The sequence below is a fragment of the Malus sylvestris genome, chromosome 13, assembly GCF_916048215.2.
Source record: "Malus sylvestris chromosome 13, drMalSylv7.2, whole genome shotgun sequence".
NCBI classification, from domain to species: domain Eukaryota; kingdom Viridiplantae; phylum Streptophyta; class Magnoliopsida; order Rosales; family Rosaceae; genus Malus; species Malus sylvestris.
Window position 1 is genome coordinate 2,281,965 of NC_062272.1, and position 13,771 is coordinate 2,295,735.

Sequence of the window (13,771 nt, forward strand, 5' to 3'; positions counted from 1 at the left end):
AAATAGCCAGCCCGGGGCTGGCTGGCTGGCCGAAAGCAGCCAGCCCTCCAGCCCTCTCCGATCCCGTGGGGCCCTCCCAGATTCCAGAGCCCTCTGGCTTAGCCCTCAGTTGGAGACGGTTTTAGGGCTATTTTCGGCCCTCTGGCCCTCTGGACCCTTCGGTTGGAGATGGCCTTAAGTCGTTGGAATAGCCTCGCGTTGGTGTGAAAACTCGAAAAAAATAATGAGCTGTGTTGGGCTTAATCTGTATTTAGCTAAGCCCACTTATAGATTGGGCTACTGCTTGGGCCTTGACGCACCCCAATTCGCACGTGGCTGTTATAAATAGTTTTTTCGATATAATTGTTCTAAAATCTCCTCTTTTTTTAATAAAAAAGAAAATTCTAATAATAGTGGGTTAAAAAAAGAAAAACTAATGAAAAGGGTTTGAAAACTTTGAGTTTTAATGATAAGAACAAAATAAAGGGTAAATTGAATGGTACCAGGATTGACTTTTTAGTGTAAAAATGTGGTTTTTCAATAAAATGAACAGTACTGTGTGCTTTTCGTTAAAGTTTCCAAAAAAAAAACATAAGTCTCCAACAGAAAAGGAAATTGTAATAAAATTTTCTTAACTTTAATTGAATTGGAACAATGGTACCTTAACAAAATTCATGATTATTAGTCACTAAACTCTTCAAAACGAGCAGTCATGGTCATTTTCATTAAATACGTTAGAACTTCCATAAAAATGAGTCATGTTGAAAGAATCATTGTTACAATTAAATTTTTGAGGGACTATTACTCCAATTGTGTAAAAATTGAGGACCATTTTTCAATTGGGTTTAAAATGTGGGACCATTTTTTTCAATTGGGTGAAAGTTGAGAGAAAATTTCTACAACTTTCTCCTTTAATTTTCCATATTTGCCTCTTCATTCAGCCTGAAATACGTGGTATGTAACTTATTTTAACGGAAGTTTCAATGAAGTTGACGAAAATAATCACATGTATACTTTTTAATGAATTAAAAGAACAATAATCATACATTTCTACTTGAGGAATCATTACTTAATTAAAATTAAAGGAAAACTAATGAAAATGGTTTGAAAACTTTGAGTTTTAATGATAAGGACAAAATAAAGGGTAAAGTAAATAGTACCATGATTGACTTTTTAGTGTAAAAATGTGATTTTTCGTTAAAATGAACAGTACCGGATGTTTTTCGTTAAAGTTCTCTAAAATTAAAGTATCATTGCTAGAATTTTGTCGACAAAAACAATGGAACTGTAGAAGTACAAGTACAAAAGCTTACGGTTGGAAACCGGTTCTGAGAGTCCGTTATTTTTACAAGTAAAAACAAATAAGAAACAAAAAGGAGTTGAAGGGGAAACTGGTAGGGGAAGAAAAGGCAAGTGAGTTGGCTTTGGGTCTCTTCTCCAGCTCCCTTAAGCTCTCCCTCTCTCTCTCTCTCTCTCTCACGGGACAATGGTACAAAACCCTAATTTAATCTTTTCTTTCTGCCGCGTTTGGATTAGATCAAAAACCTATTTTCCAATCCCCTGACCTGTTCGCCATAGAATTCTCATCCCCTCCATTTCCCGAGATCAGAAAAGGAGAGAGCGATCCAATACGACTTTGAACTGCGCGCTTCGGCGACCAAAAGTTGCAATTTTATCATTGTTTTTTCAATCCGGTTCTTTCATGATTAGACCAACTCAGCTGCTTCGGAGGAGATTGCTCTAATTTCCAGACTGTGAAGTAGAATTTTCTTTGGAGAGAGAAGAAAGGGGAGAGAGAGAGAGATGGGGACGAATTCGAAATTGGAAGGGACGTCGGCGGCGGCGATACGGCGGGACCCCTATGAGGTGCTGAGCGTTTCTAGGGATTCGACTGATCAGGAGATTAAAACCGCTTACAGAAAGCTTGCTCTCAAGTGAGTTCAATTCCCTTGGTTTGTTTAATTCAAATATTCTGTTTTATTCATGATTATTGTAGGTTTAGTGTTTGATTTGAGCTTAGTGAGGAATTAGGATATTATTATTAGAAAACTAATGAAAAGGGTTGAAAACTTTGAATTTTAACGATGATGACAAAATAAAGGGTAAAATGCATAGTATTTTGACTTTTTATTGTAAAAATGTGAATTTTCGTTAAAGTGAACAGTATCGCGGGCTTTTCGTTAAAACTCCCATTATTATTACGATTGAGATTATGGGCAAGAGTGACATATATTCAAACCCGAGCTTTCAAACAGATGCCGAAAATGCGGTATATAGTCTTGTGCAGCCATTGTGCTTGGAGTTGATCTTCGCCATTGTAGCTGTTTTAATAATGTGTTTATTGTAGAGACTTTTTTTTCGGTAACAAGTGGGAATTGAGCTGCCTTACCGTGTTTTCAATCCATTCTGCGGGATCTGTCAATATCTACTGGTTAAAAATGGAACTAGAATTATTTAGAAATATATACTTTATGCAGAAAGAATCGGTATATCCATGCTGTATTTGCTGTATAGTGCCCCCATGCATGAATGTATCTATGTCAATGCCTCAAAGATGATGAACAATCTTGAATGCCTAGTGAATTTTGCTGTATTTGCTGTATGGTGCCCCCATGCATGAATGTATCTATGTCGATGCCTCAAAGATGATGAACAATCTTGAATGCCAAGTGAATTTTGGTATCAGCATATTTAATTTTTGCTTGGTGCCCAAATGCTCCCTTCCTCACTCTCTCTCACTCATAAATCTTACACTTTCCCCTTGATAGATGAATAACAACCCCATTTCATGAATACAACAATGATTCTACGCAATATTTCCTTGTTTTTCTTGTTTCACGTATTTTTATTGTGTATGGTCATTGTAATGTGATGAAAGTACGCATGAGTGTTCATTCAGTGTGATGTTAATAACTAGAATGCTATTGTGAAACATATTTCATGTACAATCTGGTTTTGAACCAAATTATGAAAAGGTATCATCCAGACAAGAATACCAACAATCCTGAAGCTTCAGAACATTTCAAGGAGGTTGCATTTTCGTATAGCATCTTGTCCGATCCAGAGAAGAGGAGGCAGTACGACAATGCAGGGTTTGAGGTGCTTTTCGAATTTAGCTCACTATTCTATACCATTCCTCTCCCCAAACCCACAATAAACATATGTACTGCTGAGTAGATTCTTGATTCCATTTGTTTGTGTCTACTGTGTAATTTTAAGGATTGTGTCAGTCAATACTTCTATTCAGATTTGATCGTTGTAAATTACATTTCATTTATCTACATGGAGTTTCAATTTTAATTATTTATGTTCTGCTTTTCTTTGAAAATATAGGCGTCTTTGGAATTTATGCCACTTTCTAATGTCTTAATAATGTTGCAATAGATCTGTTCTTATCAGTTCTAAATTTGTTTCAGGCTCTTGATGCTGATGCCATGGACATGGAAATTGACTTGTCAAACCTGGGGACTGTAAATACAATGTTTGCTGCTTTGTTCAGGTAATACATTGTTAGATATATGTGTGGGTTTCGGTTCATTGTCTTTTGATATTCATTTTGTTTGTTTATAGCAAATTGGGTGTTCCTATCAAGACGACAATTTCCGCCAATGTACTTGAAGAAGCTCTTAATGGTACAGTTACAGTCAGACCTCTCCCGATTGGAACTTCAGTTAGTGGAAAGGTGCTATTTCTTTCATATCACTATGAAACAATAGTGGATTTGGCGCTTCTTTTACATATTTTGTGGTTTGCTGCAGGTGGAGAAACAGTGTGCTCACTTTTTTGGTGTAACAATCAGTGAGCAACAAGCCGAATCTGGGATTGTAGTTAGAGTTACTTCAACTGCACAAAGCAAATTTAAGGTGCATATAATATATATATATATATATATATATATATATATTTTACTGAATTAGGTCCTTTTCTGCATCCTGTTGATGATGATGTACCTGAAGCGTCTATCTTTGTGTTTTATGCACTCAATTTATCTGCTTTGTTAATATTACTAGGAAAATACTTACATTTCAATCAAACCATTGTGATGTGCAGTTACTTTATTTTGAGCAAGATGCCAATGGTGGTTATGGTTTAGCCTTACAGGTACTTCATATGCTTCTCCGATGCTTCTCCATCTCATTTCTTACTGATAATCATGTTTGAACTCCGTTGGAGTAAAATGCGTGAAATCATTTTAGATTTAAACATCAGCGGTTGGCTTCTACTTGTCTGCTCTATAGTGTGCCTGTTGAGAATATCGCATTTAAGAATGGGAAAAATAGAACAAACTCCGGAAATTGAAAACAAATAACCAAGATAAATAACACCAAGAATTTACGTGGTTCGGCAATATGTGCCTATGTCCACGGACAACAACAACAATCTTTCACTACATCAATAATGAGTACAACCAATAATCTTGCCAAATCTCTGGAATTAGGACTTGATGAAAAACTTGAAAGAACAAGAACAAGAAATACACTATATCTTTTCGTTTCTCTCGCACACACTTTACAATATTCTCTCACTTTAATCCCTTGAGTGTTATATAATTTATTGTTTTTCTCCCTCCAATTCAAAACTAGTACAATAGCCCCCTTATATAGACATAATAAAGGTCTTCTTCAATAAGGATTATTAATCCTAATCGGAATCTAGTTATAAATCCTACTCCAATTGAGAAACTAACTCCAATTGGGAAAACAATTTAATCCTCTAAGACTATAATTCCTTATAGACTTAGGACAACTTATGATGTAACAATCTCCCCCTCTAGACCATGAGGAAGATATACCAAAAAAAAAAAAGGATTGCTCCTCTTGACCAAACTCCCATTGATCGAACTTTTCATGACCAAACTCCCCCTGATCAAATTACCCATAACCAAGCTCCCCCTGATCGAACTACTCATTAACCAAGACCCTTTTGATTAGAATTCTCTTGACCAGGCTCCTTTTGATCGCAATACCCATGACCAGACTCCATGTCATCGAACATCTCTTGACCAAAATTCACTTGACCACTTCTCTTGACCAGGCTCCACCGGATCAGAACTACCATCGTCATTGGCAAAGGCAATTATAGACTTCTTTGCCAAAAAACATCGCTTATCTTCATCTTGGTCCAATCAGCATCAGACATACTTGTTGGCTTGCTCTTAACACCTTCAGTAAAGCATGTCCTCCTATTGATTTCCACGTAACCCAATTAAAGCAGGTTGCACCCTCCATTCTAAACGGATATCAGCCAAACATGGCTCTGATACCACTTGGTGAGAATATCGCGTTTAAGAATGGGAAAAATAGAACAAACTCCGGAAGTCGAAAACAAATAACCAAGATAAATAACACCAAGAATTTACGTGGTTCGGCAAGGAGTACGAGTAGCATATTTCCAAGCTATAAAAGATATGTATGAAGGAGCAAAGACTGCCGTAAGAACTCATGAAGGACAAACCGAAAGCTTCCCCATAACTGTAGGATTACATCAAGGCTCATCCTTAAGTCCTTACCTTTTTGCGTTGGTAATGGATAAGTTAACAGGACATATTCAAGATGATATTCCTTGGTGTATGCTTTTCGCAGACGATATAGTGTTGATAGATGAAACTCAGGAAGGGGTAAATGTGAAGCTTAACCTTTGGAGAGAAGTGTTGGAATCTAAAGGTCTTCGCCTAAACCGATCAAAGACAGAATATATGGAGTGCAAGTTCAGTGCAAATGGAGGCCAAAATGAGTTAGGGGTGAGGATCGGAGATCAGGAAATACCAAAGAGCGACTGCTTTTGCTACCTAGGATTTATCTTGCAAAAGAACGGAGAATTAGATGGAGATCTCAACCATATAATACAAGCTGGATGGATGAAGTGGAAGAGTGCATCCGGCGTGTTATGTGACCACCGTATGCCACTGAAGCTCAAGGGAAAATTTTATAGGACGGCAATAAGGCCGGTGATGCTGTATGGCACAGAATGTTGGGTGGTGAAGCATCAACACGTACACAAAATGGGTGTAGCGGAGATGAGGATGCTTCGTTGGATGTGTGGGCACACGAGAAAGGATAAGCTTAGGAATGAGGATATCCGAGGTAAAGTAGGAGTAGCCGAAATTGTAGGAAAGCTGAGAGAAAATCGGTTACGGTGGTTTGGACATGTGCAAAGAAGGCCTACTGACACTCCGGTTAAAAGATGCGACTACGGGATAGAGGTTCATGGCCGAAAGGGTAGAGAAAGACCTAGGAAAACTTTGGAAGAGACTCTAAGAAAAGATTTAGAGTACTTGGATCTAACGGAGGACATAACACAGGACTGAGCACAATGGCGTTCTAAGATTCATATAGCCGACCCCACTCAGTGACTTGGATTTTTCAAGTCTCCAACCGAAAAGTTTTCCTCACTCGAGAAATTAAGGGAACACTACCTCAACCTACATGTTTCACTCACAAAGCTTCAACATACAAGCTTCAACAAAAGAAAAAGTCAAAGAACTTAGTGAATAAGGCTTTGGTGTATTTAACACAATACGTTGAAATGAAGTAAAACTTATTTATTGATATCTCCGATAAGTTACAAATATGTACATATACATGAGTCAAAATAAACAAACAAGAGGGGACCTTCACAAAGATTGCTTAGGAGAAGTCTCAGCAGTCGGTAGAGCCCCAGAAAGAGAAGGCACCGGAGGGTGATCACTCGGAGCCTCAGTACTGGACAGAACCCTAGAAGGATGAGGCATCGGAGGCTGATCATTTGGAGCTTCATTACGCGGTACAACCCCAAAAGACGAAGGCAATAAATGCCTTTGGAACAAACCCACAAACCTTTGATGATCAAGTAAAATCTGACCATCAGATTCCTTCACCTGGTCAAGCTTCCTCTTCATGTTTGTAGCATAGTCATGTGCGAGCCTGTGCAACTGTTTATTCTCATGCTTGAGCCCTCTAATCTCCTGCTTGAGACTCATCACTTCAGCCGCCAATGATTCAACTTGGCGGGTTCGAGCAAATAGGCGTTGGGCCATATTCGACACAGAACCTGCACACTGAACACTGAGAGCCAGAGAATCCTTAACAGCCAACTCATCAGACCGTTTGGAAAGAAGTCTGTTATCTTTGGTAGTGAGAATGTTCCTGGCCACCACCGCAGCGGTTATATCATTCTTCATCACGGAATCTCCAACGGTAAGAGGACCAGTAGGGGATAAGAAGGATGGGCGACATATGTTGTCTGGAGAAGGTGCGGCTGCCTCTTCACCAAGGTTCAAGTCAAAATGACGGTCGGAAGGGCCAGATATTTTCAAAGGTGTTGAAGAGAGAAGAAGATGGACAAATGAAGATCTTAGAAGTGCAAGAAGGGAGCTTCTACTGGTGGAGATTCAAGTGTGCTTTGGAACTTAATGTCAGCCTCTATAAAAATCTGCACTCGACGGAGCTTCAGAAATCGAAGAGGCGCTTGCTCAGAAATCGAAGAGGCGTTTGCTTTCTCAAAAGCTGGGCTGCTCAGAGACCACGAGGGCCTATCTCAGAGATCGAAGAGGCGTTTGCTTTCTCAAAAGCTGGGCTGCTCAAAGACCACAAGGGCCGATCTCAAAAATCGAAGAGGCGCTTGCTTTCTCAAAAGCTGGGCTGCTCAGAGACCACGAGGGCCGATCTCAGAAATCGAAGAGGCACCTGCTTTCTCAGCCTTGTCAGCACCTATCACATGCACACTCAGCTTTGCGGAAATTACGGGCAATCTGTCGAAGATTTCTGGTGAAATAGAAAGCACGTGAATCTTATTGTTCAATCATCCATTTTCCACAAACAACATCAGCTCATGGGTACCACAGATAACTTTGCCAAAGATCTCTGACAAAGTTTAGACATGTGAAGCTTGCAGCTCCCACTACATCGCTATGACCAAGAAGGGTAAAAGAATAGCAAAGAAACAACACTAACAAAGTTTAGACACATAAATTTTGAAGGTTTAGCTACCATATTATTACCCACAAGGGTAAAGGAACAGCACCACTGCTGGATAATTGGAAAGTCCTTGTGTGTCAACCTCTGTGCTCCGTGGCAAGGTAAACTAGCAAAAATGCCCAACCTTTACTCACATTCGAGAAAACACTCCCAACAAGATTGCTTGCTCTAAAATCGAAGAGTCACCGCCCTCCGAATCTCGAAAGCCAGACTCCCAACAGGATTACTTTCTCAAAAATCGAAGAGACACCGCTCTCTGAATTTCAAGAGCCAGACTCCCAGCATGATTGCTTTCTCAAAAATCGAAGAGGCACCATTCTTCGAATCTCGAGAGCCAGATCCTTGACAAGATCGCTTGTTCGAAAGCCGAAGAGGCATCGCTTTCTCAACTTCGAGAGCCAGATCTCCTTGGATAAAGCTTGTCTGTAATCTTCACATGCAACATCAGCTTTCCAGATACCACAAACCATTTTTTCAAAGTGCTCTGACAGAGTTAAAACACGTGAAGCTAGCAGCTCCCACTACAGTGCTATGACCAAGAAGGGTAAAGGAATAACATTACCACTTGTTGTTAGGGAGACTCCTATATATGTCGACCTCCATCCTCAACGGACAGGCAGACCTGCAAAACCCTTCCTCATATCTGAGATGGCACTCCCAACGAAGCCTCTCGAAATACTCAGCTTTCTTTTCCCCCGATAATACCTCTGCAAACAAGCTATACCAGAGCAAAAATATCTCATATCATCAGGGTTAAAAGCAAGAGTATCCCATATCATGTTTTTTTTCCTGTCTTTTCCTTTGGCCTTGTTCTTACCTGCAAGACAAGGAGAAAGAGAGCAATCAGTCAGCACTTGGAATCAAGCTTCCAGTCAAGAACTGACTGCCTAGAACCTCTTACCTGATTACTTACCTAGCATTGCTCTCGAGTACTCATCTTCAACATCTTATGTTTCCAGAGAAGATACCACATCTACCTGAGGAACAGATAGTGCAAATGAGAAGGATACAAGGAAGCATGTGGAGACAAGCGTAACAGAACACGTGCCGATACTTCCACTACTTTGTCAACAGCAAAAGTATCCCATATCAACAGGGTCGAACGTACTCTAGATTTGATGGACTTGTTTTGACCCTCAAATTCTTCAGTCGGCCTTATACTCTGAAGGTAACCAGAAAACCCTCCAGCCCAGTTCAAGAATAAGTCCGTGGAAAGTTACTTCTTCAAAAGCAAAAGTATCTCATATCATCTCTTCTTATTTTTTTCTCTTTATCCTTCATGTTGCCTGCAAGATAAGGAGAATGAGAACAATCAGCCGGAACTCGAAATCAAACTTCTGATCTGGGAGTGATTGCTTGGAGCTCTAATTGCTTACCTTGTCTATCACCTCTTTCAGCAGATCCCCTAGCTCGGCGACTTGGGGGACTCCTACTACATGATTTGTATCGCGCTTGACCAAGCCTGAAACTACAAGTAAGCTTCAAGTGAAATTGATACATTACCTTATGCATCTCCACCAGTTAAAGATACCACCCCTGGACGGAGGAAGAGTACTTCCAGAGAAGATGCCACATCTACCTATGAGACAGATAAAGCAAGTGAAGACGATACCACACTTCGGTACTTAGAAGTTTCGTGATTACTCAGCGGTTTGGATCTTGCAAGTCCCCAACCGAGGAGCTTCCCCTCCAACCAGAAAGCCAATCACAGAGCGACACGTGTCAACATCAGAAGTCAATCATAGCGCGACACATGTCAACATAGGAAGCCAATCACAACACGACACGTGTCAATGTCAGAACAAGGCTAGAAACTCTCTTCTATAAAATGAGATCATTCTCCTAAAATATCTCCTAATGCCATTTGTACTAAATTATTCACTTGTACCCACTCAAGGAGAGCTTGAACCTATGTACTTGTATAAACCCTTCACAATTAATGAGAACTCCTCTACTCCGTGGACATAGCCAATCTGGATTAACCACGTACATCTTGTGTGCTCTCCTGTCTCTATCCTTTTACATATTTATCCACACTAATGACCGGAGCAATCTAGCGAATGTTACAAACTTAATACTTTCTGTTGTACCAAAGTCCTCACGGATTTTGTGCATCAACAATCCTTAAGTCCTTACCTTTTTGCATTGGTAATGGATGAGTTAACAGGACATATTCAAGATGTTATTCATTGGTGTATGCTTTACGCAGACGATATAGAGTTGAGAGATGAAACTTAGGAAGGGGTAAATGCGAAGCTTAACCTTTGGAGAGAAGTGTTGGAATCTAAAGGTCTTTGCCTAAGCCGATCAAAGACAGAATATATGGAATACAAGCGGGATGGATGAAGTGGAAGAGTGCATCCGGCGTGTTATGTGACCGTCGTATGCCACTGAAGCTCAAGGGAAAATTTTATAGGACGGCAATAAGGTCGGCGATGCTGTTTGGCACATAATGTTGGGCGGTGAAGCATCAACACGTACACAAAATGGGTGTAGCGGAGATGAGGATGCTTCGTTGGAGGTATGGGCTCACGAGAAAGGATAAGATTAGGAATGAGTGGGTTGGACATGTGCAAAGAATGCCTACTGACGCTCCAGTTCGAAGATGTAACTACGGGACAAAGGTTCAGGGCCGAAGGGGTAGAGGAAGACCTAGGAAAACTTTGGAAGAGACCCTAAGAAAAGACTTAAAGTACTTGGATCTAACGGAGGACATGACACAAAACCGAGCGCAATGGCATTCTAGGATTCACATAGCCGACCCCACTTAGTGGGAAAAGGCTTTGTTGTTGTTGTTGTTGTTGTTGGCAATATGTGCCTACATCCATGGGACAGCAACAACAATCTTTCACCATATCAATAATGAGTACAACCAATAATCTTGCCAAATCTCTAGAACTAGGACTCGACGAAAAACCTGAAAGAACAAGAAATACACTATCTCTTTTCTTTTCTCTCGCACACACTTTACAATATTCTCACTCTAATCCCTTGAGTGGTATACAATTTATTGTTTTGCTCCCTCCAATTCAAAACTAGTACAATAGCCCCTTTATATAAGATTATTAATCCTAATTGGAATCTAGTTATAAATCCTACTCCAATTGAGAAACTAACTCCAATTGGGTAAACAACTCCAATTGGGAAAACAATTTAATCCTCTAAGACTATAATTCCTTATAGACTTTGGACAACTTATCATGGGCTAGAAAAACCTAACAATGCCGACAATACACCTGCACACACAACCTGAGCGGATCTAGCGATCACCAAACCTCCTTTGAACCTGTTATGAAAAGTAATTTTAACCAGATGATGGTCTTGTCATGAACATTCTCCCCATGTTTGACTGAAGCAATGTATGTTCAAGTACGTAAAGCCTTATAAGAAAACTTACGAGAAAAGAGAAACTTTGGAATAATACACCATCACTCTCTGTATCTAAGATAGATAATATCGATAAAGTGTCACTCTGCATTATTCTTCTGTGCATTTTATCCAGACCAGTCTGTTGATTTCATGTCTAATTTATAAGCTATTTCATTTTTTGTGTGTTCTAATTTGCTTTGTTATAGCAAGTTACAATTCAATATTATGCCATTGTTTCTTTTCTTTTCATGACTGGATTAGTATTAATTACTCTGTATTTGTTTCGTCAATACCAGCTATGTTTTAACTCGTGGCACTTGCACGTGGATATAGTAAATATGAAGTTATTGTTTCTCTGTGCAGGAAGATAGTGAGAAGACAGGCAAAATAACATCTGCAGGGATGTATTTTCTGCATTTTCAAGTATACAGAATGGATTCCACTTTGAATGCGGTATGCAGGACATTGATTTTTCTCCACTTAGAATTTGTCCCCTGCTGTTTGTGTATGGACCTGAGAAGTGGTGATATAGTAGATTTCTATTTATGGCTCAAAATGGTGTTGTATGGTTGTAATGGTGCAGTTGGCTATGGCAAAGGACCCTGAAGCTGCTTTTTTTAAGAGGTTGGAGGGTCTTCAACCCTGTGAGGTCTCACAACTAAAAGCTGGCACTCATATATTCGCTGTTTATGGTCTGAACTTTGATTTGGTCCCTTGTTCTTTTGCTTTCTGGGGTTAACTCCGTCATAAATCGTTGGTCATCCTGTTGTTTAACCTCCACTTATATTTCTTCAGGAGACAATTTTTTTAAGACTGCTACCTATACAATTGAGGCACTTTGTGTAAGGTCTTACGAGGATACGACGGAGAAGCTTAAAGAGATTGAGGCTCAGATTTTGAGAAAGAGAAATGAACTTCGTCAATTTGAGTCAGAGTACAGGAAGGTATTGATCTGGATTTTCCTGGCTGTGGCTTGTAATAGGAATTGATCGTGTTTGTTTTTAAAAGTTTTCTGCAATGTTATGTAGGCACTGCAACGCTTTCAAGAAGTGACCAACAGATACACCCAAGAAAAGCAATCTGTAAGTTTTTGTCGTGCATAGTTCTCATCGTTTGTAACACACTGCTAAGCATGGATGCACGCACAAACATACTCGTTATTAACATGAAATTCTAAGTTGTACGCGTGAACTTCTTTTATGCTTATTTTCTTTACCGAGTCAAGATTCTAGGCCAGGTTTTGGGTTTCAGTTAAAAGAAAAAAACCACAATGAAGTTTGATGGTAGTGTCTAAGCGGTATCCCAGATATCAATTCGAGCAAAGCATTACTTTCAGAATAATGCGTAGCAGCCACAATCTGTCGAGTACTTTCAGACTCTGTGATCTGATGTGGTTGGCTAGTAAGGTTACCCTCCCACCCGTTCTGGTTTACCCAATCCACACCAGCTGATCTGGTTTTAATGGAATTTGAGGGACTTAGTCTCTAGGTCTAAAGTTCACCCCTATTTGTTTTAATCAATGGAAGACTTTGTTGCTACCATCTCATATCTAAAGTATCCCTCCCTTCCGTATTTATTTTCTGATTGGATCTTATCATTCTGCTTAATCAGGTAGATGAGCTGCTGAAACAGAGAGACAGTATCCATTCTTCTTTCACCATCACCAAGACAAACAGTATTATCGTGGGTGGTGGTAGTGGTATGACTAACGGCAGCACTAGCAAAAATTCTGGCGAGGATTCAAAGGCGGAGAGCCCAATGGAAGACGGAGGCTCTGACGGGAAGGATAAGTCGGGTAAAAAGAAATGGTTCAATCTTAACCTCAAAGGATCAGATAAAAAACTTGGTTGAGAATCTCTGTGTGGATTATTTTTTATTATTTGAGATGTTTCAATATCCATTCGTGCTAATGCTTGCGCCGTTCGGCTGCATAGAGGCTTGTCTTGTATTGTCTTGTCTTTGAAATCTTTCTCTCATAGGTTGTCCCGTTGTTGTTCTTGGTGTCATATGTTGTAATTTTGCTTCTGTAAAACGTGCCAGTTAGAAAATGCCTCTGTATAAATATCATAATGTTCGAGTTTCTCGTGAATTATCCATGTTTATGCACCATTTCATTTCAAACATAGTTCTGATGCCACAGATTTTCGGTTTTGCCCGTCTCATCCGATATACATTGGCACACCATCACGTAGTATTAGTATCAATTCTCTTATTTTATGCACGTTCATCTATTTATTAATATTATATCTTAATTCACGACACATGAACTCTCTTATTTCAATCATAACATGTTTTATGCATGAACAAATACAATCATAAATTGAAATTTTCAACACCACAATATTTGTCCTTTTGGGGTTGATTCTCTCAATGGAGAATCGAGCATTCGATGTTTTTTTTTTTAGCAAATCAAGAGAAAAGGGAGAACCAGTCGTGTAGACGGAGCATCCAAGTAATGGGGAGTGCCA

The 13,771-nt window shown here is 39.6% G+C and overlaps 1 protein-coding gene across 1 annotated transcript; it reads left to right on the forward strand.

The window, feature by feature from the left end:
• Nucleotides 1-1,343: 1,343 nt before the first annotated feature.
• Nucleotides 1,344-13,424, forward strand: LOC126596470 (chaperone protein dnaJ 15-like). The gene is made up of 11 exons (XM_050263067.1): nt 1,344-1,913; nt 2,955-3,078; nt 3,396-3,478; nt 3,550-3,661; nt 3,738-3,842; nt 4,030-4,080; nt 11,667-11,756; nt 11,887-11,995; nt 12,099-12,247; nt 12,332-12,385; nt 12,915-13,424. Exons 1-11 carry the CDS (start codon nt 1,783-1,785, stop codon nt 13,152-13,154), a joined length of 1,248 nt encoding a protein of 415 aa, XP_050119024.1. The 5' UTR covers nt 1,344-1,782; the 3' UTR covers nt 13,155-13,424.
• Nucleotides 13,425-13,771: the final 347 nt, after the last annotated feature.

Coding starts and splice junctions, on each gene's coding strand:
- LOC126596470 (XM_050263067.1), top strand. CDS start 1,783: ATGGGGACGAATTCGAAATTGGAAGGGACGTCGGCGGCGGCGATACGG. Junction 1,914..2,954: donor TACAGAAAGCTTGCTCTCAA/GTGAGTTCAATT, acceptor AATTATGAAAAG/GTATCATCCAGACAAGAATA. Junction 11,996..12,098: donor TCATATATTCGCTGTTTATG/GTCTGAACTTTG, acceptor ATATTTCTTCAG/GAGACAATTTTTTTAAGACT.